This window comes from Pipra filicauda, unplaced genomic scaffold (assembly GCF_003945595.2).
Source record: "Pipra filicauda isolate LSUMZ 115617 unplaced genomic scaffold, ASM394559v2 scaffold205_size1947385_pilon, whole genome shotgun sequence".
NCBI classification, from domain to species: domain Eukaryota; kingdom Metazoa; phylum Chordata; class Aves; order Passeriformes; family Pipridae; genus Pipra; species Pipra filicauda.
In genome coordinates, this window is record NW_024104316.1 from 945855 (window position 1) to 960895 (window position 15041).

Consider the following 15041-nt stretch of genomic DNA (forward strand, 5'->3'; position numbering starts at 1 on the left):
TTTGGTTTCTTTTTATAGCTCCTTGTATTCCCTTTTATACAAGAATGTGACCTACTTGCAGTCATTTTCCATCAGTTATTCTCTTTGAGCTTTAGAAAGAAAAAGCTTGGATTTCTTTCATGAAGCAGTGGCTGAGCTCAGGTTTCAGTCACGAATGGGAGCGGGCATTGTGAAGGCTGGAAGGTTAAAATCACAGTAAATATTAAATACATTTGGCAGAGTAGTTCCACTTCACTAGCTGAAGTCTGCCATTTCCTAAAGCTGTTGATTTAGGAGCCTGCTCTTTAATTAGACTGTAGTTATTTCTTGTGCTGTTTTGTGTCCAGGTGTCCTAGCTAGGACAACTGAGACCAGTTCATCACTGTATGGGTGTAACCCAAAACTGTGTATTCTATAACCTTCCATGCCATTTCCCAGAAACTGTTGGAATAGACTATTCGCACCCTCTTCCCATAGAGCCTGACTCCTCAGGCTACAAACTAGGTGTTAAGAGGCCTGTGAGATAGGAGGATGCTCCTGTCCTCACACCCTTTGTGGAACTCCCCCCCTGAGGGAAGTGCTGAGCATTCCTGCCTGAACTGGAGGATATATAATCTTGGAGTCTTAGAACATTTTTCAACCCCTCGTGGGATCCAGAGGGAGGCTGCATCTCATGGCTCTCAACCAGACTTAGACCATCACTGGACTGCAATCACCACTTTTGACCAGACTGCAGCCGCTCTCCCACCAGCAGGTTCTTCCCCTCTCCCTTTACTTTGGACTCAAGCGGGGCCCAAGGAACACCACGTTGTTCATGCCCCAGGGTACTGGGTTATACATTTGGGTTTTGTGGGTTAACACCAATTGTTTGTTTGATTGATTGTACTTACTGTATTATTTTAGTAAATTGTTATTCTGACTTATAATCTCTCCTTTGAGTTGAGTTCATTTCCCCTGCTGGTTAACTCTTAAACCAGCACACCAGGGAGACACTTTTTTTAGCCACCAGGACCCTGCATGTTCTGAGACTTACTTTGGTGCAACTTGTTTATCCCTGGTGAGCACTGCAGTTGTGGCATCACGTAACAGTGAGTCTTCAAAAAGAAATAAATGTTCCTTCTGTTGCTGAGTGTTTTTACAATGAAGTCAGGGTGGTTGCAGGCACCACAGGCTGACCAAGCATGTGATCTGTTAACAAGCTGCTTGTGAGAAGTCTTCCCCTCGTGGAGCTGCAGTGAGTTGAGAGGGGCAGCAGTGCCTGTTCCACACAGTCCTGCGTGGTCCAAATGTGTCAGGATGGGGAATTGCCACTTCTTCTCAGTCCCTCTCTCAAGAAGGGAAGAGGCTTCTGTGTAATTGTGCCTTGGAAATGAAAAGGCTTTTTCCTGTTTTGTAAGGAAGGGTTTGGAAAAAAAAAAAATTAAAAAAATGCAAGAGATGTGAAAGTTTTATTCCAGGAAGCTGAAATTTCCCTTATGGTGACAGTTTTGTTGCTCTAGAGGTGGCTGACTGTGGTTCCTACCTCTCAGCCCGCCAACTTTGTTTGCCTCAAATGCAGGCTGGTTTTTTTGCCAGTGTGTAAAGGAACCAGCTTGAGAAACAGTTTATTAAATGTTTGTTGCCCTGTATGGAAAGCTGCTCACCCACCATATCTCCCCAGATTCCCCTGTCTCTCATGGGTGAGCTTTTCCCCACACTGCATAATGGATCACTGGCTTTGGAGTAAAACTGGAAGCCCTTAACTAACTGTGTGGCCTGTAATGGGATACCTACCAAAGCTGAAGGCTGCTCTGCACTTCCTTTTCCTGCCTTGATCACCAGGATGGTTCCTCTGTCCTCCTTTTCCCCCTCATCCCAACAGTTGTACAGTAAAAACTTGTGAAAATTGAGTTAAAATGAGGAGTCTCTAGACAAGGTTAACAGAGCAATAAAGCTGTGTTGGTATAGTTACACCATTACAGGGAGGAATCCTCATCAAGAAAGTAAAACTAAAGTTCAGGAAAGCGTAAATAACTTGCTGTATTTTCCAAGAGGAAAATGTTAGTGTTCTGTTAGGATGTGTGTGGTTAGGTATGTCAGCAGCAGAGCTGGCTTTCCTTCCAGTTTGGGAACCTGGCAGTCAGACATGGAACACTTTGGGAAGAGGTACTGACTGCCCTTGGTTGTGCAGTGACTTTGTGCCTAAATTTGAGTTTTCTGATGGTTTTTCATTATATTTACCTTGAATAGTTGAGTTTCCTGCCTCTGTTTTGGTTTAATGTTAGTGTGTAAAGCATGTCTTTCAGTTTGTAGACGGATGAATTTCAGTGAAGCGGGTGGTGGCATTTACCTGTCCTCAGTTTTTTGTCTTTGTGTGTGTTTATTCCATGTATCTCCTCTTTGAGAGAGACCTTGTGTGTAATGAGATTCAGAATGGGAATAATCACAAACTGTGAAGTTTGAGGACAGGAAGGAGCCTTGGGGAGCAGATTTGAAAAAGGGATCGTAGCATCATTAACTATGTTTTAATTCACAAGGCTAAGCTGTGCAGAGCCCACGATGTGGACGACTGGCCAGGCCAGGCCAGGGCTGTTGTAGGTGGTCTGCTCTTCCAAGAACTGTTGCAGCCATGCAAGTACATATCCCAACTGTCCTGCCTCTGTGTCCTAGGAGTGTTTCTCAGGAGCTGTCGGAGACGATCCTCACCATGGTAGCCAACTGCAGTAATGTCATGAACAAGGCTCGGCAGCCCCCGCCTGGAGTGATGCCCAAGGGCCGCCCGCCCAGTGCCAGCAGCCTGGATGCCATCTCACCTGTTCAGGTACAAACAAGGGCTGCCTCTGCACAGGGTGCCGTTGGTTTAGTGCTAGTTCTGCTGTGGTAGTTGAGCTCCTTCTGCAGGACTAAGTCAAACATCATCTGGCTCACGTAGTTCTGTGCTTGCATGTCTGGATAACTTGCTTGTGACTGCAGAATGTTGTCTGAGGGTTGTAGTTCAGAACTGTCTTTCACTTCACAAATGTCTGTAAGAAGTAACTGTGAAGTGTTACAGGATGGGAGCACTGGAGAGGGACAGATGTTTGGTTTATTTAAAGTAACTGAGGCTTTCTTTTAAAGTGCTAAAATTTACTAAGAGTTTTGAGAATTAAGCACTGCCTTTGAACCTGATGTGTCTTGTTTGTAGCTTCACGGGCCAAGCCACAGTGCTAGAGCATAAGGACTTGTTATAACTGGGGCTCTTCAGCTCTCAACTGAACTGCTCTTTTAAAAACAAGGTACATTTCAGTTACTCCCTGCCACTCATCATCCCTTCCTCCTCTGGGAGCAACACATTACAGACAGGTTTTGCTTCTAGCAGTTATATTCAATTTTGAAGTGGTGACAGGCTTTTCACATGAAATAGTGGCAATTCAGCATTTAAGAATGACTGAATTGTCAGTAGATTACATAAACTAAACACAGAGAGCAGTTTCCTTGTAAATTGTTGCTTTATTGAAGTTGCTCATCAGATGTACCAAACATCTTGGCAACGTGCTGCAAATAAGTGATAGATCAAGCAGAGCAGCAATTGTTAGTCTGTAGTCATGCTTTCTTCTGGGTGGATAACACCATTTTCTGCTGTTCCTAGTCAGTTCCTTGACTTACTGCTTTGTTAGCCTGTATTGTGCCTTCCCTCCTACTCATCACCCAGGTTTTAATGCTTTTTATTGAAGACTTCATTCAGGTATTTAGGTGGGGAAAAGTGGGCAAATATAAATAAAATAAAAATAAAAAATACTCTGTAAGCTTGAGTCGAAATACCTTTTTAAGTCTTGGGGTGAGGTCTGAGGTTGCAAACTGCAGAGCATAAACTACTGTAGTATAAAAATCTGCAAGTAGAAGTAAATGCTGCTTATTATAAGCATTTACTGTTGTATTACTCTTAACTGCAGACCGTGGAACAATCAGCCTTTCTGTAGAAGCTCGGAGAGAATGGGATTTCATGGGATTGTAGAGGAAAAATGAAAGCGCGTTCTCTAGACAAACTGATCTTTCGGGGTGATCTGGATGACTTCAGAATTTGCAGTAGCCATGCAGAAAGGCTTTTCTCAGAAATGTTTTGATAGGTAGCCGTCTTTATGCAAAACATGCCAAAAATCAGCTGGCTTTTGGTTTATGGATGTCTGTATAACCTTCCTCTCTTCGTTCAGATCGACTCGCTTGCAGGAATGGCATCTCTTAGTTTAGGTGGCTCAGCTGCTCCTCACACCCAGAGCATGCAAGGCTTCCCTCCAAACCTGGGCTCTGCGTTCAGCACTCCTCAGTCACCAGCAAAAGCGTTCCCCCCTCTTTCCACCCAAAACCAGACAACAGGTTTCAGTGGCATAGGAGGACTCTCTTCACAGCTTCCAGGTACTGCTGTTGGGGTGGAGTGGTTTGTTTTTGACGTGGCAGAGCTAAGGCACTGTTATTGCTGAGGTTGGAAATGCTGGTGGGTTAGGTGCTTCCTTCCCTTTGAGGGTGGGACACCCCAGTGGACAAACAGCTGTGTTGTATGGGAGGGAGTTACACACTTCTGGGTCGTTGCTGAAAAACAGCACTTCAGAGTGTTGCAGCTGCAAAAGGTAAAAAGTTTAAGAGTCAAGAGGGTGTATTGACAAATTCAGCAGCGTCATTTTCGGTTGGGACAGAGATGAATTGTTTAAGTTAAAATTGCTTCATAGTAGACAGCTATGAAGATTATAAAGCTGTTGAGTTCTTGGAAATGATAAGTGCTAGGAGGAGTTATAAATGCATACTGTGAGGGTGCAACTGAGATGGCCAGTTGTTTACTTTTCAGTAGGTGGTCTTACTACAGGTTTCTTTTCAGTAGGTGGTCTTACTACGGGTAGCCTGACTGGCATAGGAACTGGAGCCCTGGGCCTTCCTGCAGTGAACAATGACCCATTCGTGCAAAGGAAGCTGAGCACATCTGGACTGAACCAGCCTACATTCCAGCAGAGTAAGATGAAACCTTGTAAGTGGTAGTGTTGTCTGTGGCTGTGAAGTGTGACTGTGGTCTGCAGTTAATCTGTGTTTCCTTCAGGGGAGGCTTGGATCTATAGGTGGTAAATGTTAGAAATGTGGCTCTTCTGTTACTCCATTAGCCTGAAAAGGTGCTTCTAGGCTTGTATCCTGGAAGCTTGACAAGTGCCCTGGGGGGGATTTAAAAAAACCTGTTAGCATAAAAATACAACATGTTTCAGATTTGTGTTTCTGTCCCTTTTCTGTGGTGCTGTGTTTTGAACAAAAGTGTTGTCCTGCTCTTGACAGAGAAAATTGTATATGCCTGGTACCAGGGTGTTTTGGGGTTTATTTGTAACAAGGTTAAAGAAAGCTACCTGAGTAAGGTCCTGTTGCAGCAGGGAACTTAACAGGTGAAGCAGTGAAACAGACTGCAACATTGGATACAAATAAGACTAACACAAGGTGGGAAGGTAGTTTTTGGAAGGAGTAATTTGGTTCCTGACAACAAGCCATTATCCTTAAATCATTTATGCCTCTGCAGTATGCTCACAGTGAAATGTTGAAGCAGTCAAATGTTCAGGAAGCACAGCCATATGCTAAACCTTCCTCATTGCTCTTAGGGAAGAGCTGTCAAAGAAGCCATGAGTAATAACAGCAAAGTTACCTGTCTTTGCATGTGTACAGGGGAGGTGGCTGTAATGACCATTGGTTTATATTTTGGGTCTTGAGCATTCAATATAAACTTACTGGAAGCTCACTGGCTGGCCTGAAAGTTTGTGTGCAAGTTTGTGTGCATGTCAGTGTTGTGTAGCATGCTTTATTCTAGTCTGTTCTGCATTCATTCATTTAGTTGTCAGTTGAGGTCAGCTTGGGATGCAGTGGGTTCTAGGAATACAACTGTGAGGTTGATGCTATCTTAGGATTCAGGTGTTTTTAATAAATATGGCATATTGGAAACAGATTTTTTTAAATAACAATTCCTGTCTAATGGAAAGGTTAAATATCCTGCCTTTTAGAACAACTAGCAGGTTCTGTACAGATTGGTGGAAGAGTTAAAAAGGACTAGATGAAATCCTGTCTGCCTGAAGTTGTCCTGAGCATAATACCTGTTCCCTTTTTTAACAGCTGACTTATCTCAGGTGTGGCCAGAGGCTAATCAGCACTTTAGCAAAGAAATAGATGATGAGGCAAACAGCTACTTCCAGCGTATTTACAACCATCCACCACATCCGACCATGTCTGTGGATGAGGTGAGTTCCCTTCTGCAGCAGTTGCTGTCCAGAGACTTGCAATAAAGTTGGTAGCAATTATTCCTTCACGTTTTAGTGGAAAATAAAAAAAGGGCTTGTGGTAGATACTTACAGCATTGCTTTTTGGCTTGGTTGAAGTTGTTTTTGCAGCAAACTTGCAGTTGATCATTACATTCAGCTTTGACTTCTGTGGACTGAAAACTTCAGATGTCTAATTAACGCTCCTAAAATGCTGCTAAGTGGGAAGGATTCGATGTCGTTTGGAAGCCTTTGTGTTCAAAATAAGTGCTAAAGAGTGCCTTTAAATAGTCTGTATAAATTGTCTTGAATACATGTTTTTTAAGTATCTAAAAATGACTACAGCATCCATATATATAAGTGTCCCAAGTTCTACCTTCTGAGCTTTTGATAATTATTTTGGTTAGTCTCTATGAGAGTAATTATTGGCCTGATGTACTTGCTCTTTGAAGTACTTCGAATTTACTTTAATGTATTTGTGTGGTTATAAATTATGGAGGACACAACATTAATTTTAATTTTTCCGATTTTGAAAGTGATGGAGTAGGCGGTCACAAAAAAAGTTCTGTGTGAAGACAGTTACTTAAAATGGAAAAAACTCCAGCCTGAAGAGGAAGCTCATTGCAGTGATGTAGTGTTTGCTGGCTAAAATGAGATTTTCTTGAAGCAGCTACTTTGTGGTCTAACTCGTGGTAGCACAGTTCACCCGGGTAGTCGCACACGCTCCTGAAACGTGAAGATGCAGAAGGGCTGGAAGAAAGCAAAAACCCATTGGTAACAATTCCCAATTTCTTTGCAGGTCTTGGAAATGCTGCAGAGGTTTAAGGACTCCAACATTAAACGTGAACGAGAAGTGTTTAACTGCATGCTGAGGAACCTGTTCGAGGAGTACCGTTTCTTCCCGCAGTACCCAGACAAAGAGCTGCACATCACAGCCTGTCTCTTCGGGGGGATCATAGAGAAAGGACTGGTTACTTACATGGCCTTGGGCCTGGCCCTGCGCTATGTTCTCGAAGCCTTACGAAAGCCTTTTGCATCCAAAATGTACTATTTTGGTATTGCTGCACTAGATAGATTTAAAAATAGGTGAGTGTGGGTGTTTGGTAACTTCTAATAGTGTCGTGTTGTGAATGTTGAACCTGCTCTAATCGTGCAGTGCAAGGTTGCTGGTATGTGTTAGGAATTAACACAGCTTCAGGATTGCTTCAGAGGTATGCTGAGCTGAGACAAAAGGTGTGAATGTGCCAGTTAAAGGGTGACTTTTCAAAATGAAAATGTTCAGTGTGGTACCTGTATAAATGTGGGGCAAACAGATGCTGAAAATTAGTGGACTTTGTTTATAAAAATAACTAGTGGTGAGTTAGATGAAATTGTCTGATAGAAATGGAACAAATGTAATCACTCTTCAGAGGTGCATTCCAGTGGAGTGCTATTTGCACTGTTCCTTATTGAAGGACTGACTAGGAACTAAGCTCCAGGGTTTTACACAGAAATCTCAAGTATGGCAAAATAATCTCAAAAAAAAAAAAGCTTTCTCAAAGCTTTTCATGAGTTGCAGATAGAGGAAGTTCTGGGTGTGAGGGGTGCTGTATAAAATGCACTGAGCTAAACTGCAAATTACTTATCCAGTAATCTTATTGCAAACACTAAACATAAATGCAATTGTGTGCTCAGTCAGAAGTACAGAGATGTAGGATGAGTTACTGTGAATAAACCTTGTGTTTTACCGTTACACGAATTAATTTCAAATGGCTTTTGTGACAAAAAGTACTTTGTAGAAAGTGCTTTATTTATAGCACAGCTGCTGTAAGGAATCCAGAAGTAATTCTGTGATGCAGCGTGGGAATGACATACCAGTCTGATATTTGTGTTTCTCTGTAAGGCTGTTTCTGGTTTGGGCTTACACTTCTGACTAATGTGTATTTTGTCTGACAGATTGAAGGACTATCCCCAGTATTGTCAGCACTTGGCTTCTATTAGTCACTTTATACAGTTCCCACATCATTTGCAGGAGGTGAGTGTGTTTGTATTAACAACACCAGCTCTCTATGATTTGAAATTCTTATGAGCAGATTTCTGTTTTCCTTTGGAAAAGCAGTCTCATGTATCATGATTTTAGACCATGCAGATCCACAGAATCAAATGCTTTTCCTTAAAGTTTTTTCTGTGGGATAGGGTAGGCAGGTGAAGGTGGTTATCTGGTACCTTTCCTGTTTCAATAAATCTCTTTGGGTTGCTTATGTTGAAATAGGTACCTGAATATAACTGAGTGATCCAGCACTGCACAAAGGATTTAAAGTGCCTCAGTGGATTCATATTTCAGTCCCTTAAAGATTTGGAGTTTTCCTAAAATAGAGGACATTCAGCTGGGTTTATACAGTTTCGTACTCAGACCTGCTAAAATAATCCAGGAAAAATTTCATTCCTGAAGGTTTGATGAGAGCCATGGGAATACTGTGTAGTCCAAAGCAGTGTTCATCATATGGTGTCTGCCTTGAAGGTGCTTTTATTGGTGGAAATAAAGAAAAGCTAATCCCAGTGGCAGAGCTTGAGAGCATGAGCTAAATAAGGAAAATTATTCCACTGAGGTAGAGAGGCCTCATACCCAAAGCTGAAAAGTCCAGTAGCATTCTTGGTTTCACTGACTGGTTTCAGACTGTATCCCTTAAATGACAGTCTGATGTTACCAGTTTCTGAGGAAATGTATAACAGTGGGGAAGAAGCTCATTTTTTACTATGGAGCTACTTAAAAATATGTAATAACTTGAAGTTGGCCGTTTCAGAACTGTGGTTTTGCTTATTAATGGTGAGCTTCAGACTTCTTTATGTAGCTGTTGGAGTCCTTGCAGAAGACTTCTCACCTGCTTTGTAGCCTGCTTCTTGATATTCACACCTTGCTCTTAGGTTCTCCTCTTTCACTCTGCTGTTTCAGGCCTGGGGGGATGGGGATGGAGTTTTTTGGGTAGTACTGCAAAATTTTAAGGATATTTTAGTCTCGTGGTGCTTGACATCAACCTGTTGAGGCCAAAAGGTAGAGTTTGAGGCTCCTCTCCAGTAAGAAAGTCAATACTGACAGGCTGTGCTTTATAAGGGTATACAGTTGTAGTTTGCAGATTCCCTTATGGCAATAGTGTTGAATATTTTAACAGTTGTTGGCAAACCTGTGCTTTTCACCCTATTTTAGTACATAGAATATGGACAGCAATCCAGAGATCCTCCTGTGAAGATGCAGGGATCAATCACCACCCCTGGAAGTATTGCACTTGCCCAGGCTCAGGCCCAGGCCCAGGTTCCAGCAAAAGCTCCTCTTGCTGGCCAAGTCAGCACTATAGTGACCACCTCAACCACCACCACCGTTGCAAAAACCATCACAATCACCCGACCAACTGGAGTCAGCTTCAAGAAAGACGTGCCGGTGAGCACTGTGTCATTGTGCCCTTCCTAGAGGTGTTAAGTTGCTGCTCTGTATTGAATTCAAACTGTGATCTGTTATTTTGTATTTAAAGCATAGAAACTTTTTAAATATGACAAGCGTTTTTGTAGAGAGAAGGCATTTTTAGTCATTAAACTACACAATTACTTAGGTGTCAAGTTGAAATGTTTTTATTGAGGCTTTAATTGTCAAGACAATTACAGAACTATTGTTTCTCTTAATGACTTCCAGTAGGACTCTTAAAATAGTTGGCAGCTGCTGTTCTGCCTGGGACTTGAGAACACCTACTGCACACATCTGACCTGGCAGTTCTAACTGCATTAGGTTTTTCACATCTTCAGTCACTTACATAAAGAACTCTCTGAACTGCTTGTTGGAGTTATTACAGGGTTGGCAGGTTGATACTATTGGCTATTGCACAGAAAGGTGTGGAGCACACTTGGTGCCACGTGTTCACTGAGGATGGGTGGTGCTGTAGCTGTATGACTGATGCACTGTAAAGTCGAGCCTGTCTTGCTGCTTGGGACTGTCCTTGAAGAGTTCTCTGTAGAGGAGGCAAAAGCCAAAGATAGCTGAAAGCGTTGTGAACAGACTGTGGAGGACAGGTCATGGTGTAGCTATTACTGTCTTTCACCCCTGGTTATGTCCTGTAGATAGTTGTTACTTCGAGGTGTTTATATTTTCCCATTTTAAACTGCAGTCAGGGTTGATATTTAAAACTGCATCTCCTCTTCCCTTAATTGCAATGCACCAGGTGCTAAAGCCCTGGGGTTCAGTCCTGCAGCTGTAGGGACCTGGGTCACGTTCTGTTGATTTACACTTGACTTGCTGCCTCAGAAGTGAATCTCAGGGATTTCTCCTTCCCAAATCAGCACTGAATTGCTCCTGGAGACTCCCTGCTGTGCTAAGTGCTGCTCACTATTGTACTGTGATTGTTCTCCGGGCTAAAATTGTATGCAGGCTGTTAGCCTAAAGGGTGCCATTGCAGTGGCACCTATTATATATGAATGTGCAGCAGCATTCTTCTGCTGAGTATTGATCATGATTTTTAGGGTAAAAAAAATCACTTGGCTCCTTTAGAGTGCTGCTGAAAATGAATCTGAGACAGTAAATGTCTCCTGGTAAAGCTCAATTCTATTTTGACTTGACAGAACAGAGCAAAAGTTTCTTTTGATGTCACCCCTAGGTATTGTCTATTCTTAACTTTTTGTTCTCCCTGCAGCCTTCCATTAATACTACCAACATTGATACGCTGTTAGTAGCAACAGATCAAACAGAGAGAATTGTGGGACCTCCAGACAATGTCCAGGAAAAAATTGCTTTCATCTTCAATAATCTATCTCAGTCAAATATGACACAGAAGGCAAGTATGGAAGAATGATGGTAAAAAAAAGAATTATTTTTTTTAATCTGTATTTTTTATATATTTTTAAGTGTTTGCTGATGATATTTCTACAAAATTACAACTTCAGTTCTTTGGATGCTGAGTCACTGATTTCAAATATTTTTTTTTAGAAAAACATTAATTTTAAAAGCAATTGACTGACCATAACTATGTGTTGGTCAGAGCTGGCCCCAGAAGGTTTTGCTTATCTTCTCATCTGTTCTGTGGTGTGCTTTCTCTTTGGTTTGGCCACAGGTGGAAGAACTGAAGGAAACAGTGAAAGAAGAGTTCATGCCTTGGGTATCACAGTATCTTGTGATGAAGAGAGTCAGTATTGAGCCTAACTTTCACAGCCTATATTCAAACTTCCTCGACACACTTAAAAATCCAGAGTTTAATAAAATGGTTCTGAATGAAACCTACAGAAATATTAAGGTGAGTAGTGCAAGTTTTCTAATACTTGGGTAAAGATTAGGGAGTGTTCTCTTCTTCTCATTCTGTTTGCTTATTATGTTGCTGATCCTCAACTATGGAATATCGTTCAAAAATCTACTTCCTAGCTTACTACTAAACTTAGAGGTTATCTTTATGAATACCAGGATTCTTTTCAGTTAGGAACATGCAGAAGATTTAAATTATATAACAGGAGAGAAAATCTGCATTTGGATTTATTTATGTAGGTGGACTCTAAATTTGTGTGAGATTTGCAAATTATAACCTAGGGAAAAATTGCTTGTGGTGTGGTTGTTTTGTGTGGGGAAAGTAGAAAGATAAGAAAACCACACTCTGCTGTTTTGGTCTGTCCTAGTTAGAACAGCTGGGACCAGTTCATCACTGTATGGGTGTAACCCAAAATTGTGTATTCTGTAGCCTTCCATGCCATTTCCCAGAAACTGTTATCAATGAACCATTTACACCCTCTGCCCAGAACAGGGGGCCCAACAAACACCACTCTGTTCATGCCCCAGGGTGCTGGGTTATACATTTGGGTTTTGTGGGTTAGAACCAATTGTTTGTCTGTATAATCGTACTTACTGTATTATTTTATTAAATTGTTATCCTGACTTATAATCTCTCTTTTGAGTTGGGTTCATTTCCCCTGCCGGTTTACCTTTAAACCAGCACAGATCAAAGAGGAATAAAGGGGAAGGGAAGTGTGTAGAAAACGGGGGTGTAACAACCAACATTTACTAGAGGACTGAGATAATGTGAAGGGGAGGAGGAAGAAGAAGCAGAAGCCCAGAAGTGATGAAGAGATGAAACAAGCTCTTGAACCAAGCACTATTTTTAAACCTGTTGGTGGAATTCCCTGACCACCATGGGTTACGCTGTAGTGCAAAAGCATCTCCTGGCTCTTGAGAGCACAGCTGACCTTGCTCTGTTCAGCTGATGCCCCTCTGAAGCTAAGGAACAGAACTAACAACATCAGAATCCTCGTGACATGATTTAAGCCTTGACATGAGAATTAAATGGTTTCCCTAGAAGTGCAAGCTGTAGCCTTCAGGTCTGTGATGAGGCTTTAAGAGGAAGCATTGCCTGCACAGAGTTAGACTTTGCTGAATGAATAGTTGTAACAGTCTCAACAAAGTGGATGGTAAGGTCTGGGAAGGTGTAACCCTCTTTTTTGATCCTTTTAAAGAAATTAACTTTGCAGTCATTACAGAGCAGATTTAAAGGTTCCTGTCTTAAAGTAAAGGCTGCTCCAGTATCTCTAATGAGAGTGGAGCTCAGAACCTGATATTCTAAAACTTTGCCTTCGGTCAGATCAGCTGTTGGATTTGGTTCAGAGGCTGATAATCTTCCGGTCGTTGCTCAAGCTGCTTTTTTGTTTGTTTTCATTAGGTGCTGTTGACATCAGACAAAGCTGCAGCCAACTTCTCAGACCGCTCCTTGTTAAAGAACCTTGGTCACTGGCTGGGAATGATTACGATGGCTAAAAATAAGCCCATCTTGCACACGGTGAGCTTCTGTCTTTACTGATTGCTGTGGCATGCATTGATATGCTGTTACGCGGTAGCATAAGCTATTTGGGATATGTTATCACCTTTCTGGTGCCTCTTTTTTGTGCCGAGTACAAAGTATGATTCCAGAGCTGGTCATTTAAGACTTCTAATTATTTTTTTTTTTAATATCAGTAAAGTTAGTAGCTATATTTGTTTTGGCGAGAACTTGTTAATCCCATGTAAAAATGTAGATATGTAAATCTTTGTTCTAAAAGGAATTGCTGCTTAACAGTCTGTAAAACTCAAGGGCTGTCTTGACTCAACCTTGCCTCTATCTGAAAAGGAAGTAGTTTGTAGGTGGAACTTTGCAGTGTGTTTGCTGTTTTCTCCACCCTCCTTCCCAATTCCATAATCATTGATGGTATTTTTCAGGATTTGGATGTGAAATCACTACTACTGGAAGCATATGTGAAGGGACAGCAGGAGTTGCTTTATGTAGTGCCATTTGTTGCCAAAGTCTTAGAATCCAGTGTCAGGAGTGTGGTAAGTGTCTTTGTGCTGACAGAGTTATTGCTCAAGTGGCAAAATATTGCAGAAAGTAATCAGCTTTTGTCACAAAGTGAAAACTGATTGAATGCCATGGAGAGAAAGAAAAGGGATGCGAGGGCTTAAAGTGAAGGTGTTCTATTTGAGGGAAAGTACCATGTATTTTTTCCATATAAATAGTTGGTGTTAGCTGAACTGTGCTGTGGTATCCCTCAACAGAACTTTAGTAAGACATGGAGGGATACCATTGAAGAGATTCTAGAATATATTTATTTTTAGATTATTTTTTTATTTTTCCACACACTTTGACCCTGGTCGGCTTGTCAGTTCTACTTGGCATAGAACTGATCTCTCAGAAGGACCAGGTCATTGTGTTTCCAGTTTTACACTTAGCTTCCTAATGTAGTTCCAGTTGAAATTAAGTTACTGGACTAATTATTACCAGAATACTAAATTCTACCCTAATTGCAGCTGTACAAAGGTTTCCATGGCTGTATGCTTGTGTTCCAAAACTTCCAGTCATAAGCCATCCAGATGATTCAAGAAGTTTATGTAATACTGTTCTCTTCTTTCTCTTGTAGGTTTTCAGACCTCCAAACCCGTGGACAATGGCCATTATGAATGTTTTAGCTGAGCTACACCAAGAACATGATCTAAAAGTAAACTTCTGGGTTTTTTTTCTGTACCTACTGAGTGAGGTTTTCTTGACATACCAGTCAAGAGGGATGTTGTGAAGGACCACGCAGCACTTTTCACTGCTTTAGCATGGGGAGATTGCTTGGGCATTGCTTTATTTGGTAGAACTTGGATGCAACTCTTCTCCTGTGAGGTCAGAGTGCAAGATATTTGTCTGATCCTCAGTCACTGTTGGTCTCTGGAAGGTGTGGGTTAGAATGGGCAGCCTGGGAGTCGAGGGGCCTGGTAGATGTTTTGTGACACGTCCTAAACTAGAACTGTTTTGCAGTTGAATCTGAAGTTTGAGATTGAGGTGCTCTGCAAGAATCTTGTACTGGACATCAATGAGCTGAAACCTGGAAGTCTCCTGAAAGATAAGGATCGTCTGAAAAACCTGGATGAGCAGCTGTCTGCTCCAAAGAAGGATGTGAAGCAGCCAGAAGAGCTACCACCCATCACAACAACTAGTATGTACATCTATGAAATCCATAATCACACTGTTGAAGTTCAAATAAGACAGGTTTTGCTATTATGAGGAAAAGTATGAAGCTGCATATGCTATTGTAGCATCCTTGAATGCTTGGAAGCACTTGGATAGTTTTGTAATAGAAGTAGGTGTACAGAATTTGGAGATGGGAAGGGAGTGGAAGCTGTCATGAGGGCTAATTCTGCATGTGGGGTGTGTAGCTACTCCTTAGAAGGGAGTGAGGCAGGATGATCTGTTAACACAACATCAGGGGCTAAACTGTTGCAATAGACAGCTGTTAGAATGTGCTGAAGCTACTTTGGAACTAATAGTTGGGAAAACGCAGAGTGAAAGTTGTGAGTTTCGGAGGTTTCATGATGAA

At 41.8% G+C, this 15041-nt stretch overlaps 1 protein-coding gene and 2 non-coding genes across 10 annotated transcripts in view; all 3 read left to right on the forward strand.

Annotated features, from left to right (window-relative positions):
• Positions 1 to 15041, forward strand: part of CNOT1 (CCR4-NOT transcription complex subunit 1) — a 55764-nt gene that overhangs the window by 23209 nt on the left and 17514 nt on the right. For 3 of the 8 annotated variants that reach the window (XM_027716132.2, XM_027716136.2, XM_027716133.2), the window contains exons 17-29: positions 2629 to 2779; positions 4149 to 4350; positions 4808 to 4954; positions 6070 to 6194; positions 7012 to 7298; positions 8148 to 8226; positions 9397 to 9627; positions 10868 to 11008; positions 11285 to 11464; positions 12872 to 12988; positions 13405 to 13515; positions 14100 to 14177; positions 14483 to 14660. In XM_027716132.2, the coding sequence (XP_027571933.1) occupies positions 2629 to 2779; positions 4149 to 4350; positions 4808 to 4954; positions 6070 to 6194; positions 7012 to 7298; positions 8148 to 8226; positions 9397 to 9627; positions 10868 to 11008; positions 11285 to 11464; positions 12872 to 12988; positions 13405 to 13515; positions 14100 to 14177; positions 14483 to 14660 (2027 nt within the window). The remainder of the gene's footprint in view (positions 1 to 2628; positions 2780 to 4148; positions 4351 to 4807; positions 4955 to 6069; positions 6195 to 7011; positions 7299 to 8147; positions 8227 to 9396; positions 9628 to 10867; positions 11009 to 11284; positions 11465 to 12871; positions 12989 to 13404; positions 13516 to 14099; positions 14178 to 14482; positions 14661 to 15041) is intronic. The other 5 variants (XM_027716139.2, XM_027716140.2, XM_027716137.2 and 2 more) reach the window with 3 other exon arrangements.
• On the forward strand, positions 3106 to 3241 carry LOC113985417. Its single transcript, XR_003539807.1, has one exon. It is a non-coding gene; the product is annotated as a small nucleolar RNA SNORA50 (small nucleolar RNA).
• Positions 12307 to 12445, forward strand: LOC113985416. Its single transcript, XR_003539806.1, has one exon. It is a non-coding gene; the product is annotated as a small nucleolar RNA SNORA46 (small nucleolar RNA).